General features: G+C 40.8%; 1 protein-coding gene across 2 annotated transcripts in view; it reads right to left on the reverse strand.

The window, feature by feature from the left end:
* Positions 1 to 17,642, reverse strand: part of prex1 (phosphatidylinositol-3,4,5-trisphosphate-dependent Rac exchange factor 1) — a 78,425-nt gene that overhangs the window by 34,626 nt on the left and 26,157 nt on the right. For both annotated transcript variants that reach the window (XM_087833522.1, XM_087833523.1), the window contains exons 5-12: positions 17,017 to 17,118; positions 16,734 to 16,895; positions 13,707 to 13,840; positions 13,288 to 13,403; positions 11,509 to 11,658; positions 7,484 to 7,631; positions 2,373 to 2,473; positions 597 to 700 (exon numbers count right to left, since the gene is read on the reverse strand). In XM_087833522.1, the coding sequence (XP_087689648.1) occupies positions 597 to 700; positions 2,373 to 2,473; positions 7,484 to 7,631; positions 11,509 to 11,658; positions 13,288 to 13,403; positions 13,707 to 13,840; positions 16,734 to 16,895; positions 17,017 to 17,118 (1,017 nt within the window). The remainder of the gene's footprint in view (positions 1 to 596; positions 701 to 2,372; positions 2,474 to 7,483; positions 7,632 to 11,508; positions 11,659 to 13,287; positions 13,404 to 13,706; positions 13,841 to 16,733; positions 16,896 to 17,016; positions 17,119 to 17,642) is intronic.

Genomic DNA, 17,642 nt, shown 5'->3' on the forward strand with positions numbered 1-17,642 from the left:
TGATAGTAGATGAAAGCGGCAGAAAGAAAATAAAAGCTGATTTTTTTCTCAATTTCTGGAAGAAGATATTGGGTCTGAATTGTATTTTTATAAGCTTTAGCATGACAGTGCAAGAATCATTTAGAGTTTTTATCAATCCGTCCATCCGTCTTCTTTTGCTTATCCAGTTCAGGGTCACAAGAAGCAAGGAACGCCCTGAACAGGTCGCCTGTGTGTCACAGAGGCGACACACAGAGACATACAACGTTTCTTGCTCACATTCAGACCTACTGCCAATTCAGGACGACCAATTAACCTAACCCTTGCATGTTTTTGGACTGTGGGAGGAAGCTGAAATAGAGAAGGAGAACCCATGAAAACATGCAAAAGCATGTGAGGAAAGAAATGTTAGCTGACTTTTGCTGTGCTGTTGGTATGAAAGTGAAGAAATCTGCAGAGGCAGACCCTTTAAACAAGCCAATGAATTCTTATTTTACCTCAAAGTTAATATAAAGCCATTGCAAACATTTACAGCTCATTTGTTACAACTGTTGTTATCCTGTTGCTCTTTGTTCTGTCGCACCAATGAAAAGATCCAGAAGCAGAACTCTCGTTACCTTCGACATGATGTCCTCCATCTCACTGCGGGCCTTGTAGGTTCCATCGTCATAACGAAAACGGTACATCACCTGCTCATTCTTGAACTGGTGTTTGTCTGACACTAAAACAAGAGCAAAAGAAGGAACCGTCACCTCAGCTCTGCTCCAGGCTGAATATCAGCTGATTTAGAGTTTGTAACATAGGTGTCTTTTGTGAAATGTGGAACATCAAAGCCAAAGAAAACTCTCTGCTTTACATATTCCCTTTGCGAATATCTACTCCTGAAAAATGGACTTAAGGTTATGGACATATATGCTACTGATTGTCAACTGTAACTGGATGACATATCTAATATAATGCCAGTGCTTAATATTGCTGTATTCACACATAATAGGCTGAAGAGGTTAATTTTGCCAGTTATGATGAGCCAGTGATGCACTGCAGCAACAAATGTACTGCAACACTGCTGTTTGACATTGGAATATAGAGCTTTAAGATTTTAATGTTGATGCTGCCACTTTTTGATGCATCTGTTTATAGTATTGCTATAATTACAGAAAAAAGGTAAGAGGCAAGAACCATAATTCCTGGGGGCGTTGGGTGGAGTGATATAAATGACACTAACAGCAGACAAATACCAATCCCAAAAAAACGTCCTAGCTTGCACTAATAAAAAAAGTTCCAGAATGACTTATTTAGAATTAATCCAATACGGAAAATGGAAAAATGACTGACACACACAGAAACAGACGATAGTCACAAAGCTAACCGTGAAATCTGCCAATGAGAGGCAGTTTGGTTCCACCACAACAAGCTGGCATTGAATCAAACAAGCTGCTGGTTTTCTCAGTCTAGACTTAAAATACCCTCATAAAACCAAAGGAATGCACCACCAAATCAGTCATTGTAAAGTGTTGTGGGATTCAAAGTACATAAAATGATGGCTGAATTATTGTGGAGGGAAAAAGAAGATCTCAAAATTGCTCAAATTCAGGTGTAAACTGGACGATGGAAGTGCCTCAAACCAATCATGTACATCTAATTGGATAAGAACTGTAAAATACATGGATTTACTTTTACTCCTGTGGGTCTCCCAATCTGTTACATTACCTCTCTCTCTGATTTCTTTTCACTGAATAACTGTGACACCTACATTTTGCCTACAGGGCTCAAACCTCTTCAATTTACCCACAAAGCCTCACAGCTGTTCCACAGAGCCCAGCATGTCATCATTGTGTCCCTCTATGGTTGTATGGTAAATGTGAGGGAGGATTTCTTGGGATTTTCCACAGGTATTAAAGAATATGAACACTAGGTCTCAGCAGATTTCTCCTGAGAGTATGACATGTAGCAATACTGACAGTGGCCTGCACTTACGTACAAGAGCCCCGTCAGCAACAGCAGCAGTTGTGTTCATACACACTCTCTATAATAGTGTCTGTCCAAGTGAGTGTGAGTATTTTGTTTCATTTCTAAATGTATAATTCATGTAAGTAAACCTATGAGTGTCCCTCGGGCAAGAGACAATACCAGACAATAATTTCAGATCGTTGTGGGACAACCATAAAACACAGAGGATTTGTGAGTTATATGAATGAGTCAACCAATTACAGAAGGAGAATGAGAATCAGAGAAAAGGAGCCATTAGACGCAGGCCTGAAGACAGAGAAGGACCAAACAGGGGAAAAAATGACGAGGAGCGCTACAGAGCTGCAAACATTATAGAGGATTAGAAGATGACAGAGGAGTAAAGAGTGGGGAGTTGGAGAAATAACTACATTAATTTGTCTCACCATGATGGATGATGCCATTTTCAAGTAAGGCTTGTCCCAGGTTGACTCCTTCTTCAGGTTTACTGATCTCTCCGCTCTCTATGAGCCATGACACGAATTCACTGAGGACACAAGACAAAAATGGAGAGATATAGGTATTTCTCTAAAGTAGCAATGTTTATGGCTCATCTATAACTGCTCTTCATAGCTAAAGTACTTAAACAACCATGTCAGTTAAGAAACTCTGAAAAGCATTGGCTGATTTGGTCATAATGGTGCCAAAACTTTTATATATTTAACTTAAAAGGCAGATTTCATTACAGTCCGGTCTGCAGTGAAAGGTGGCATTTTTGGTTTGATAAAATTTATTTTGAATATAAATGTACAGAGCGCTATTGAATGACTACACAGATCAATACTGAGTTAATGCAACAACCTGAAGTTTAGTTACTGACATCATTAGTCATGTCAAATCCTACAAAGAGGTTAGGTCGTGTCTGAGGAAGTGATTTTTCAAACTAATATTGTGTCTGTATGTAAGCGAGCACTGCCTTATATTGCAGATTGTGGCTCTAACTGCTAAATGTGGCTAATGTACGTGCTAATCATTGCTAGTTAGCAGAGCTAATACAGCGTTCTACCTTTATATAATTTTTTAAACCCTATTTAACTGCAAGAAAAGCAGTTTATAATGTTTGTTTTTCTGCACTCTATTCCACTGATATAAGTATTGTTGTTAGGCCATGTGTCTTATACCAGAGCCATCTTTTTTTCTAGTATGCCGTACAGCTAGCGAAATATATCCTAGCTACATAACAGCTTCACTGTCATATGGCACTCTTATGCAATCTAGTATGTTCATACTATGGTAAGGATTTTTAAGGATAAAATGTATTGCAGTTTGTTTTGGGTTTTTTTTGTTGGTTTTTGTTTGGGGGGGGGGGGGGAGGTGTCCTTTAAACTAGAGCAAAGTTATAAATGGCACAAATTCCACAAAAATGAATAGTTTATCCTTTCCTCCAGATATCCCTCACAGCTGCTTGAATACAAGCATTAACCATTCAAATGTAAGCACTTCTAAGCTCTGCTCACTTGTCTTCACACCCAGTGTGCGCAGAACAAATGTTTGAAGGAGAAAATTACATTCTCCCCTTCTTTGCCTTTCATGCTGCTGAGTGAAATCGCTTGCCCAGATAATGACGAACCGTGAACTGGAGAGAGCTGGTGCATGTTTGTGTGCGTGCATGTTCATTAATTCTGGTATTGAGCACGCCAGCATGGTAATAATTCTGAAAGCTGTATGTGAGAAATCTGTCCTTATGTGTGGATTTGCTTCCAGGCAGTCATGCAATAGATTTATTAGCTTAGTGTATGAGAAGAATGTGTAAATGTCAAGCGCATAATGTGTGCATGTGTATGTATGAAGTCAACACATAACCATATGCTCACATTGTATGCATGATTATATAGAAATCTTTGAAGAGAAAAGAGCATGCCAAGTGAGTGCTCTAACATGTAGAGCTGTATATGTGCATGAGCAAGTCCCGAGTTTCCTTTTCTCCCTCAAACTGAGAATAAAACATGATTTCATGATTGTAATATTTGTGAGTGTGTGTTCATTGTCTCCATTTATGTTCTTTGGCTGTTAAGTGACAATGACAGGGGACTCAAGTGAATGGGACACTAGGTATGGGTATGTGGGTGTTATGTAAGAGTCAGGTTAATTTTGGGACACAGAGCTGTTATGGGAATGAACACAATGAGCAGAAATGCAAAAGAGAGAGCCTCATTGGGTTAGATGAAAGACAGTAATGGAGTTGTGGGAATATCAACAGATGATTTGTTGAGCAGTTATTAGTTAGCAACAGATATAAAAGTGAGCCCCTCTCTGCGCTCAAACTCCATGTAGAGAATATGTACTTTATACTAATATATAGATATACAGAGTAATACAGTGAAATTTAAGAAACCAACAGATTTTACTTCTAAATGCACACTAACAAAACCTCATCAAGATTTAAAAAAATGCAATTTTCCAAACTTTTGTGTTTTGTTTTGTTTGAGACTTTTTTCCTGAAAACATCATTCATAATCTATTCCATTTGCATGACACTGTGGGTCAGAACCTAAGAGTTTTATTTGAGTTTAAAATTTTGTGGCTTTTATGACGCCACATGCTTAATTAAATCTTGCCTAGAGTTAACATGCATTGTGAAAATGACACGCAGGTTAGTTTTACACCCAACAGAAGCAGAGGCAAAGAACCATAAAAGCCTGTAAATTCTACGAGACATAAATAGAAAGACATAAAAAGACAGCTGGATTTTCTGTGTTTTTGTGCATTGCAGTAGTACAGAGTGTATAATATAAAGTATACTGCACCAGAGCCTGAAAATATATTTTACCACATAAATGTCCATTACAGTATTGTTATGGAGCTACTATTAGCAAAACAATACATTGGACAACCTTGTTAACCCCGTTTGGCTGAATCTCTTTAAACTTAAATTTGGGTGTTTTCAGTTTCATCCACAGATGCGTTTAATCAAGCACCTACTGATGCGGTTTGTCTTCACCAACACTTATTTTTTTAAAGAGTCGTTTTAAAAAGCTCACTGAATCTGAGCGTGGTCTGATTTGAGTGCCTACAACTTCCAAACATGCAAAAAGAAGTCTTATTGAATAAAATTCTATGGAAAAGGAACCCTCTTGTTTACTTAATCTATAAACTCAGTAAATTGTTATATTTATATGATCTCAACTGCTAATTTCAAATCTGATCATTATTACAATGCCCATCCATTCATTACCTTCCACTTCATTTTCATCATTTCATCATCATTTTCAGAGTGACAGAGGAGCAGGGCCAATACCAGCTACGATAGGGGCAGAAGTAGGGTACACCTGGACAGTTCAGCAGTGTGTCGCAGGGCTAACAAAAAGAGACAGACGACCATTCACACCTATGGGCAATTAGAATTGCCAATTAACCTAACCCCACTAACTGCATGTCTTTGGACTGTGTGAAGAATCCACAGTACCCGGACAGAACCCATATAAACACGGGGAGACTATGCAAACCACATAGAAAGGCTCTAGCCAGATGGTGGATTCAAACCCCGGACCTTCTTGCTGTGAGGCAATGTGTCCATGTGTCGCCCATTAGGACTGAAAATTACGGTTTCATCAGAGTCAATAAGGCAGTATATAAGACATGTCTTCCGCATTATTTAGTAAATTGTTTTGCTGGTTTCAAAACAGCACAATGGCTAAAACTTTACATATAGCCAGTGGTGCCATCCCAACCCCCTTTAACCATGCCCTTGCACAAAGACTAGTGGAGCAGAAGCAGATTTGAATGGAGCTGAAGACTTAAGGTGCTCTTCCTAGCCAGAGGTCTTATAATGGAAAGATGGGCACAACCAAAATTAAGCTGGTAAGGGGAAAAAAAATGTGTTAACACCGGCAATTTTCCACAACAGTGACTTGATGGAATTAGGCTATCAACACAACAGAGTCCTATCAAACCGGAGTCAGCATCTCTGTTTAATGCAATAAGCACTAGCACATGACCGTTGCTAATTTCATCAAAAAAACAAATGCAAAGATGATCTGATATCGTCGTGTTGGTGTTGGTTCCCAGATCATCATGAAAATGTTGTTCCAGGATCAACATTGCAAGTGACCAATCACATTGTTCTGACGTTATTCTTTTGCGCGCCAAGTCAATATCAGTTCTGCTTACCGTTTATTAAAGGGTTAAGGTCAGGGACAGGGTCCGTTGATCGGCGGACAGAAGCGGTTTCTCGCAGCTTAAGTACAGTTTTTTGTTTTACGGCGGTTTTTCCCAAAGTCGCAAAAGTATGACGTCACAACATTCTGATTGGTCACTTGCAATGTTGATCCTGGAACAACATTTAGTATGATGATCTGGGAACAACACCAACACGACGATATCAGATCGCGTGGTTGCACTTACTGGCAGGAAATGAACGAGTGATAAAGTGAGGAAAGGGGGAGATGGCAGAATGATATAACAGAGTGAGTGTAAAGAGATGAGAGAGAAATTAAAAAATGTATTTTAGGGGGGCGGGCAAAAGCAGAAACACTCAAATTGGAAAACGATCGAAAGCTACTGTTCTGATAGTGACCTGAACTGAAAGTATTTGGTGATGAATCATTACCTTCCAGAGAAGATGATAAAAAGGGAATATGCTCTGACTATGAAAGCTTACACACACACACACACACACACACACACACACACACTTGCACTGATACGGGCACATAGTATGGCAAACTATAATTCCTAGCAGAAACGGAGACTGATTTGAAAACATGGAAGAGTTAACTTGACTCTAATAAACACCACTGCATATTTTTAAAGTCTTATGAATTCACTTCTGGGCACCATCGCTGGTGTGATTCCTCTGTTATCGTCCACTGCATTTACTCATGCATAAAAAATACATTTCTAAAAACACTTTTGCGTGAGGTACGCATTTTATAATCTCTGATATACTGAGTGGCCGCTTTGGCAGTGTTGCAGACGTTAATGCTTGCTCCCTGATTTCTCTTTACAAGAGCGGCCATCAGTCTCCATCGTAAGCGTTGCCTAGTTTTTATGTTTTGTTTCCCCGAGATGGTGCCAGAAAGAATTTTAATTGTTGCTCAGGATCTCACAAAAACTGATGTGCATGCAGGGGAAATGAGGGAAGTAGAAGCAAGTCTCTCATTTTCTTCTCACTGCACGGAGACATCAAGGGGACATAAAGTGGAATGGCCTGTTGAAGCAGCAAAAGGCCCTCTGCTAATGAAAGTCTCTGTGTCAGTGTGTGCTCAATGATATGGCGTGGGGGGGTGTGGGGTGGGGGGGTAGGCAGCAACGTGGCCCTTTCTATAACCCATGAGAGCAGACTGTGAGGGGGGCTCATTACAGTCAAGGGGATGCAGGGATAAAGCAGTTTAGGCATTTTGCCAGGACTTGGGGAGACTGGATACCAGCGCCTTTGAAAGCCTGCTGATCTTACGTAAGAACAATTTGTAAAGACCCTCATGTGAACAGCGTGGCACTGCAGTCACATTCTTGAAACCTACAGAGACCCCCATACTCAGGAAGCCAAGAAACTCACTTTCCCATGAAGCACTTGGGCACAATGCTGAGCTTCTTTCTCCTGTCCTTAATCAGGTGTCGACTCTTGGTCATCATCATGTGGTAGAGCTTCTCGCCCTTTTCTGCAATCATCACATAGGCATCCCGCTCCATTCCCAGTTTGAGACCTAAACACAACAAAAAACAAACATGAAGCAAGTTAGAGCTGCGAGGATTCACTGTATTTAATACAAGGACCTTCGACAGAGTAAGAAAAAATGTGGGAAGGGAAATCAATGAACAAACAAGATTTCAGCCAAGAAAAATATAGCCGAACCACTACAGAACAGACTTGCACTGCACGGCTATCTACATAAAAGCAAAGAGGCAAAAACACGTCACGGTGCTGCTAGCCTGGACTGCGTGTTTGCAGTCTGTTGTTGTACAGATGGAATGAAGCCATGCCGGCTTGGGTCTGCCACAAACCCAGATGTTAATCTCCCCTAGACGAGCTGTTTTAGAGTAAGTCAAGTTCAAGAGGTCAGCGTGATCTTGATTTCGTTCCTGTGTCTGTTTGTTAAACATTATTCCTTTATTATAAAGCGGAAACATGTTAGACCTCATTGTTAGGCCTGCCTCTCCAGTCTTCAGTGAGTATACCGTTTGTGCTGCTTCAAGTTGTTCAGGGCTTTGATGAACTTCTGGACTGCAAAGTAAGACTTTTGGACTCAAGCAACTCGACTCTGCTCCAACTGTGACTGTGCGCATCAGGCTCCCAAACTCAACTGCAAAGTGCTATATTTCAAAAGCGACACACATGGGGCACCACTACAGTTCACTGGGTAAAATGCATTGATCAACATTTTACCTTTTTCCAATATCTTTTGCTATTTTAAAACGTTTTACAGCAGCTTTTGTACTAAAATATTACCAAGTGTATTAGCAATTAATTTTTTCTGCTAATTCTCTCAAATAATTCATTTTATTACCTCAGCCAAGAGGGTTATGTTTGCGTTGTGTGTCATTCATCACAATGAATTCAGATCAAACTTTGTAAGGGTGTAGAGCGGGGTCATGTTTACAATCCGTTCAAATTTAGCTCACACCCATCAAGGTCTTCAAGGTCAACTTAATGATTTATTGGTCGAAAATTGCCCTTTAAAAGTCTTATAACTTAAAAACTATGATTCTCACCTGTGTCGTGTGTATTATCAACATATAGAAAGTACCATATAGATGTTTAAAATATGTTTCACATTTGAGACCTCACCTCTTCTTCAAGGTCAATAGTTTGATCTGCTAATGTGCTAATAATGCTATATAGATATAAAACTATGCATTTTCTGACTGCAATTATTTGCATTGACAACATGTAGTCATATAGGGAGTGATTCTTTTTTTCGTGTTACTTTTTACTTGTTTTCAAGGTCTAATGAGGTCACACTTTCATAAAATGTCCTTTCTTTAAAACTGTGCTTAAAATATCACTAACTTTGTTTATACTGGCAACATTTAGGAAATGATACTGGTATGTGGGGATTCAAAATATCGTGTCACATTCGACCTCTGACCTCACTTTTGTTTTTCCGTTTTTTTTTATGCCTTGTGCCCAAGTATTTTTTATATTATATATTTTCAGCATTATTAATACTTTATAGATGTCTGTGGTGTTCGGGATAAACTATGCAATGATGCTGAAAACGTATACCCTTTAAAATGCATTATTCAAGTCAAAACATTTAAAAAGGCAGGAACTTGAGTGATGGTGTAGGATTGTGACCCACTGAAAAGAGGGGAGGTGGGGCGAACAATGCGAAAAGTTGCACGGCTTATTCTAGAATCCAATTTTCTCCTTTGATTCTTCGGAGATCTCCACTGGCTGTGATGGAGGTGGAGTTATATTACATTTGGCAGCAGCTGGAGTAGACTTAAACAATGAGTGTCATTGAACAACAGACGGGACCTGTCCAGCGGAGACGCCCCCCCCCCCAGCTTCTGCTCCAGCTGTCAGAGCTTGTCTTGTACTACTCCTCATCTTCCCATGCTCAATGGCACGAGATAAAACCCTATCACGGTATCCGACGTCCGTTTTCTCTTAAACTTCCACAAAAACACTGATACGAGAACACCGCTTCCAGCTGGCAGTTGTTGAACAATGAAAGTCCTTTTGGGGGGTTGGGGGGCTTTAAAGGGAGACATATGTCTAACACGGTAAAGGACTGGAGCAAAAAAGGAGAAAAAAAAGCTACAACAAGTAAACCATGTCAAGAAAACTAATAATGCATGCAGGGAGAGATGTGAAAAGGATCGCTGCCAGGATTTATTACAGTAAAACATGCTGCTGTCTAGACGGGTAAAGAGCTTGGAAGAAAGGTAAGCACAGTGAAAGCAGAGTGTACGGCAGTGAGGGTAACAGAAGGGGAGAGAGTAGGGAAAATTGGGAACTGTGACTGATCTGGCATCTGTTAGCCTCAGGTCGATTTCCGCCGGGTTGAAACTCAACACCACAGGCTGCAGCACACTCCTTCATACTCTTCCCTTTTCTGAAACCCTTTCATCACAGAATCAGATGCCGATAACGTCAAACTCGGCTCCAAATCCTTCAATGGGGTCCGAAATTGCAGATGTGATTTTAAAAAACGACTAAGGTTAAATCGAGTAATTGTCCTCCATTAAACAGCAGACACAGCTAAATCTTCATTCATTTGGATTCAGCCAAATCATTGTCCGATTGCTTTTGGGTTTTAGCCATCAACGTTATCAGGTGGCCCGTTTTGTGCCCCAGCAAAACCAGTCAAAGTCTTTTACACCGTCTAACTCGGCGAACATAACAAAGACAGATGGCTGGTGCTGAACAGGTGGGGACACATTTGGAGGCAAAAGAGTCAGAAGTTGAAAGGAAACAAGATGATCGCTTTTCATTGCTAATTACAAAATGAGTGGAAGTGGTGCTGGGGTTTCTATTTTCTATTAATGAATGAACACTAAGTGCATTTGACTCTCTGCACATTAATGCAAATATGTGCCACAATCACTTCCTCGTGACACTTCAAGGGGTGCCAAAAATGCATATCAAAAGTTTTATTACAGTAAAAATAGATGCAGATTCATTAAAACACACTTGTTTCACAGAACTGTTTCACTTTCTTTGAAAAGTGAAAGCTTTTCTATTTTAAGCATTTGACCAGGATGTCTTTTTTATTTTCTTTGTCAATGAAGATGTTTTTGTTGACAGTAAATGCTCTGATTTGCCAAATGTGCCACTGTCACTAATTTCTCTTTCTTCCTCTCGCAGCTTCTACCACAAGGGTCAACCAGGTAACCTCCCAAATGTCATGTCACCTAAGCCTCTGTTTTACAAACAAAGGCAGGCAGCTCATTCAAGGTGGGACATGGCTGCGGGATGTGAAAATCGTATCCAGGTCAGAAGCACATCCACAGTCATTAGTGGGTGCCAGCTGAGGTGCTTTGATAGTTTGGGCATATAGAGTGACGCCGACATGTAGGGCAGCTTACCAGCCAGCAGCAGAAGCTGCCAAACAGGATGGTTACAGCTAAAAATCAGGAAAAGCAAAAGCCAAAACAAGCTCCCACAAAGAGACTTCAAAGTATCGGGCATGCTATTGAACTGACAAACGATTCCTAGAACATTCAGAAAAAAGGCAGGAAAAGCATGTGTCTAACAAAAGTGATAACTGCATTCCACTAAAAACAGTCGTGGTACTGGACAAGCTGAATCTTTGATCCCGCATAGTGGAATGTATTAAGTAACATTAACTCCACCTGTGTATTTCCGATTTACATCTATTCTTGGAAAGAAAGTAAAGAATGCGGCATGAAAGATTACGATTAAAACAGAATCTTGCAGATCAAGAAAAGCAAGACTTTTAGCTTGTGACTGAGAGCAGCAGGCAATACATACAAACACGCCAACAAAGGGAAAACAGCTCTCATACGCAGACTTTCTTGCAAAAGCACGATTACAAAATAAAAGGATTCTGGTTTGTCGCCATCTGCCCCACAAACTACACAGTAGAAATGGCCTTTTAGAAAAATGCCACTTACTCTCTCTTTGCTCCCGTTCCCTCAAGATGGCATCCAGCCACTTCTGCTTGTCCTCGGCGTTTTTGGCCATGCAGACAAACCACTTGTTTTTTGCTGTGTTGTGGATCTTCCAGCCATTGGTCACTGTGTAGTTGTTGCTGTGATAGTCCGCTGGGAAGCAAAAAGATGGAAGACTTAGAAAAAAAGAAAAACAAAAGACTCAAAGGCACTGTTAGGCTAAGGTGACCTTGCAGTTTTTTTAAGGCTCAAAAACAATTCAAATGTTTACCTGTAACAGGAACCTCAAAGGTAAGTAAAGAAAGTAGTTACTGCAATCAAGTTACATGTGTAAAGTTAGCATTAAAGCTATCTTTACAGAGGATTTACAACCTCACGGGATGATTTACAAGCCAATTAAGATGACACAGGATGCACACTAAGAGTAGTGAAAGGACCGTTTTTTCACCGACTCGACAAAAATCGCTCCTCGTACCCCTTTCTAATTTTATCATCCATTTAGCTGCAGGTGAACAGCTACTGAATAATGAATGGCCGCTGGTAATGGAGTGCATTAGCTTCGCGCTCAAAGGTCATAAAAATAGATCAGATACTACAGATCACAGGGAGCAGAGCCTGCTGTTCCATGGAAGTTCGGGTGTTGAAACACACTCCCATACTGTGCCGAGACCCTTTTCAGCCACTCAGACGGAAAAGAGGGATTCTAGGAAAAATGATTCAAGTATATGCAGTATACCTAATGGGACAGCTACAGATTGCAAATTAAGCGTTTCTTTTATCTCTTAATTTTTGCAAATGTGAAGACTTTTGCCCTAATTTTACGACAAATTACCTAAATGAATCAAATTTAAGTCACCTTTATATAACTGTGTGGCTAAAGGTTTCAGGTCACTTGATGCTGGTTATTTCCACTCCATCAAAGCTGTCAGCATTAGATAATCAGATAATCTGTGTTCTGAGACTTCACACATGTATGCATTTCCAATGAGGTAGCCCTAAGTTCTACGAATAAGGCCTGTTTTTCTTTGTGGTTTCCCTCTCAGCTATCTAAATGTGACAGCTAACATGCAGAAAAAGGTCATGTGAGCTTGCAAAGTAAATTGCCAGCATAGAAGAGAGTGACGGAAAAAAAAAGAGGAAACGTGAGCGGAAGGACCGAGTGTTTCTTCATCAGGGGACAGCGAGTACCAACCCAGCATGGTGCCTCGCAACTAAACCACAAGAGCAAAGCACAGGGGTGACCGTATCACTCCAAGGCTGCAGATGAGTCACGTGTCTCTGGTATGATATCTCACCCTGAATGAGAGCACAATAATTTATCACCTAGCTCAGGATTGTGTTTTTGCACTTGAGATTTTTATCGACACCTCAACCTATTCCTGCGTTGTTGACATCAAAAAGGTGGTATATGAGTTTGTGAGCTACATCCTGTTTGAAACTAGGCGCACACATATGATACTCCACCCTAACTGTCAACAAAGTACCTGATTCATTTCCAATCGACAGTTTTTAAAAGGCACGGCTTTATGAACAAAGACCTGAAATCAAAAGCGAGCAGTGTATGCAAATAGCACCTCTACCGTTGTTGCACAATGAAATTTTCTACACTGGCTTGATTCTTTACAACAAAAGAAAAGAAAAAGGGAACAGATAGAGAGACTGAGTTGCCTCATAAAAAACAAGAACCTCGTGAGAAATGGATCAATAAATACTCTGGAAGACTTAAATGATTGACAGCATATAGACGGTCTCGCAAGGTGACGCTGCTGGGCGAACACAAACCTGTTCCATCCTCCACATTTTCCACCTCCATCACCTCTGTGTTAATTCGGCCCCTGAACACATAGAGAGGCCCGTTGATAGACTTGGTTCTCTTGGTGGACTTCTTTCCAGAAACCCTGGGAAAAGGGACAAATACCGTGGTTACAGTCGGCAGGGAAAACATCTGCTGATGCCAGTGCCGTGTGTCTGGAGGACATTCATATTCATAAAGTTGCAGGTATTGGAACCAGCAGACACACGTAGGTGTTTTTGTTTTGCTTGCATGCTAAAGATGCGTCTACATTAGCAAGAATGTGGGCATTTGCTCTAATTTTCCACGTCTGGCTTCCTTACGCTGGTCTGCTAATAAAAATAAAAAAGGTCTGAATGCTTTCTTGTTCTCACTCCTCTTGGCACACGGCTTTGAAGGCCTCCCTTACCTGGACTTCCTTTTGCAGTAAACCAAAAGGTTATCGAACAGGAAGAAGACACGTTCTTGGATGTTGCCTGCTGAAATTTTCAGAAGATTTCCATGAAGCAGGAGCTCTGTGCAGATATCTGTCAAGTTGGTTCCCTGAAGAAGAAAAAAGAAGAAGAAGAAAGAAGAAGAAGAAAGAAGAAGAAGAAGAAGAAGAAGAAGAAACACAAGATTAAAAGGGAAGATTGGTCATGTGCTTCAGTGGCTGTTTATTTTATTAGAGGAGAGCATGGAAACCTTTAATACTCCCAGTACAGCTAAACTGACAGCTGCAAAGAAAACACCTCTGCCTGCATCAAAACTTTCATTGAAACAATATAAAATTCAACTTTCACACTCTGACCAGTTTGTTTTCCTTCCTTCCTCAATGATAGGAAAGACTGAACACAGCTGCCCCACCCCCCTCCACTCATCTTCATTTTTACATTTCTGCAGTTCAAAAATATAAAAATATGAACTGTGTGCTGCTCCAAGCTGGGACAATTAGCCTCGCGCTGGTTAGTCACTGAACTTGTGATTGGGGGGACAAAAAACAAAACATATTTTAATCATTTATTCTCCTTTCAGGATGCAAATGTTTGCAGACAAACAGCTAAAAATACATCCCTACATATAAAAACACACTTATATAGATATAGGTAGATAATATATGGATAGAAGGGAATTTGTGCAGGGAATCTGGCACAAATCTGTGTACGGCAATCATGCCGAGCGAGGTTTAAAAACCGTTTTTAGAAGCCCAGCCCATCACAATGCACTTAAACAATAAGATGTAATGTGTTACTCTACCGCCAACCACTTTCACAGGGTGTGATCAGCTCTTACATAAAAAGCCGTTTCTCGTCAGCTATCAAATGGACCACAGCGCATTAAGACTGAAACGACTGTTTCTCTTAAAACAGTGACACAAACGTTATGCACTGAACCGGCAATCTGTGTGTTAAACACAAGATTTTAGATTACACTTATGTGTGTGTCTGTGTGAGGCTGTTGACATTAATCTGGATCTGCTGGATAAAATGCTTTGTGACTGACCGCAGCATGGTGTCTAATTAACATTTTGACAGATTGGCTGAACTTGAGGGCCAGTTGCTAATATTGTCTCGGCTTGTTTATTTTTAGAAAATCATTTTCCTTCTTTTCACATTTTCAGCTAAAAAACAGAATCTATACGTGCATGAGAAACCATGCACTCGCATGTTCCTGCACAAGACACAAATGACCAAATGTGAAACATTAAATGATTGAACTTAGCCTGGATAACGTTCTATAGAGAAGGCCTGAGGTCACACACAGCTCGCTAAAGCTGTGAAAACAAGGCTACCAAGTAATATAATAATAACTCTTAAAGACAACTCATTACTCATTGTTCAACAGATCATTCCACTCCAAATCATCTGGAACTAAACACACCCATGTGTGGACACCTTACTCCCTTTAGCCTGCAGGATACCCGTCACCATCTGTCACGTCAGCCAACAGATCTGGGCTTTAGTGTCATCTTTGAAGTTTCTAACTCCAGTCTACCAGAGACTTGTGGAAACTCTTAAGCATTCATAATTGATTCTCATGATTACATATCTGTGATAGATGTGCATATCTCCAAAGTTCATAGAGAGAAAAATGATTTTTTGAGCTTTTCTTATGACTGGGCTTGGGGGAGGAGATCATGTTTCACGCTCAAGTTAAACTGCACCAGTCTGGGGTTTGCTGGGAATAGGTGCAGAGAAAGGCTGGACCTGTGTTTACGGCCACATGATGCATGACTCAGTATGCAAAGGGTACACATGCGTGCACGTGCGTAGTGAATCCAAGCAGTAATGCGTTGCTACAACCAGCGGCCTCCACCATTAGGGCTGGAGGTGATTAGCCTTTGAGAGTGGCTGGAGAGAGGAAAGAAGAGCGGGACTAATGCTGTTAGGTTGAAGGCTCTACAGGGGGCAAGGTCAGAGTAAAGTGCCTTTCCATGACTCCTTTTTGTGTTTAGAGGAAAAGAAAAAATTTAAATCAGAACAATCTAACACAGGGGACAATTATTATATTTAGGAATTAAACTAGAAATCATTTAAATTATCCATTATCCTACATCGATAATGTAAAAAAATAGTGAAAATGTTTCTTGCATGTTTCAATAGCTGACTGACTCATTCAACCAACGGCACAAAACTGAAAGTTGTATCGTTTAAAATATTTTAAACCTTAATGCAAACTGCTTCTGTACATTTGAGAGTTCACAAAACTCACTGAATAATTTCCCAGCATCTTCTGCCATCCTGATTGGCTAACTACATCAGCACCACTTCCTGAGGTCTATAAAGGATGTGGGACATTAGAGTGGTTAAAGCTTAACAGTGAAAAACATAACTGATAAGCTGAAAAACCATTTGTTGTTTTCCTTTCTATTTTTCCAGAGGCACAGCTATCATATCAGAGTCAAACTGCAGCTTCTTTCAGAGGGAATGGCAGGTTTTGGCAAGCAGATAGTGGGATGTCCCAGTGGGGCCCCTTCTCTGGTTCCATCCCTCAGTTTTGTCTTTTCTCTCCTCCAAAAAGTCCTACCACATCACCATCCCAGTACATGTGAGACTGAAGCCCTGCTGCTTAGGTCTCTTCTGATTGGGCAGCAAGCCCTCTGGCATCCCCCTCGGCACCCTGTGTGGGTGGATTGTCCCAGTGGTGCCCGCTAAGACAAGGCCTCTGTTGTGGTGGGTGAGGGAGGCGTGAAAAATTCACTGGACCCTTCACACGGCTCTCAAGCCCTGTCTGTGGCCCCTGTGCTTAAAGCAGTGATTTGGCTGCAGCGGAGTTTAACTGTTAAGATAGATGAGGATAGCAGAGGTTGAGGTCTTTCTCAAACAGGTCAAACTGTTTTTGTTGCGTTGCATTTTAGGTTGCACTCATCAAGACTTACGCTCTCTCCTACAATTTCTACTCTCTAAAATGTCACAGCACCAAAACTCTTCTCACTGTTGTTCGCTCCTCTCCTTACCTCCCAGCCTTCAATGTGGGACTGCAGCTGTTCCAGGGCCTCCAGTTTCTCCATTTGCCTTTTAGTCTCATTGATGTTGGAGCAGACGGCCTTCATGGCCTGCAGAGCCTCCTCCACCGCCGGATAATCTGCATGCTTCTTGGGAGTCCTCTTTAGCAGCTCCTAAGACGAGGAAGATGGAGATTTTAAAAATAAGAGACGGCAGTCTTCATCACAGACTTGTTTCTGATTATTATTATTTGATGTCAGGGTCAAGTTTCTTATTGTAGCAGGTGCACAGTACCTTCAGCAGCAGGGGGTACTTGCAAATCCTCTGAATGGGAGTCAGGAGGTAGCCCTCCAGGGGAATATCTGTGCTTTTCTTCCCTCCGAGCAACATACAGTGCTTAAGAAGAAAGGGAAATAAAGATTATTAATCTCCCCCACCAAAAAAACAATACATGTTAATGCACATTGTTGTATAAATGATTATGTGTCTAAACATCAAGTTGAAAAATCTTGCGTGTAAAGCAAAAACAAAACATGCTTCTCTTTACTTTTTCTATTTTAAACTTGTGTTTTGTTTTTTTGGGGGGTGGTTTTGTGAACATCCGTCTGGTTTTGCTTCACTCAGAGGAAAGCAAGGTTGAAATGTTGCTACATTTCTTCTGCTTCACTAGTGGAAACACCCTCAAAAACATCCCCTCTTTTCACCAAGGATCACTTTGAAACCTCCGTAACGTCACCTCATTCCACAGAATATTTGGGCTTTGAAAAAAAGACCCCCTAAGCAGCTGAATATAGGTGTTTTCTTTAAGAGTAAAAGGGAAAAAAAAGCAGTTACAGTTACAGTCATGGTTTCTCTATGCTTGATATTTTTTTTGCTAGAGTGCATCCTGTCAGGATGGGAAGAGAGATCAAAAGCAGCCA

This window comes from Neolamprologus brichardi, chromosome 20, assembly GCF_056152115.1.
Source record: "Neolamprologus brichardi isolate AB-2024 chromosome 20, ASM5615211v1, whole genome shotgun sequence".
Lineage (NCBI taxonomy): Eukaryota > Metazoa > Chordata > Actinopteri > Cichliformes > Cichlidae > Neolamprologus > Neolamprologus brichardi.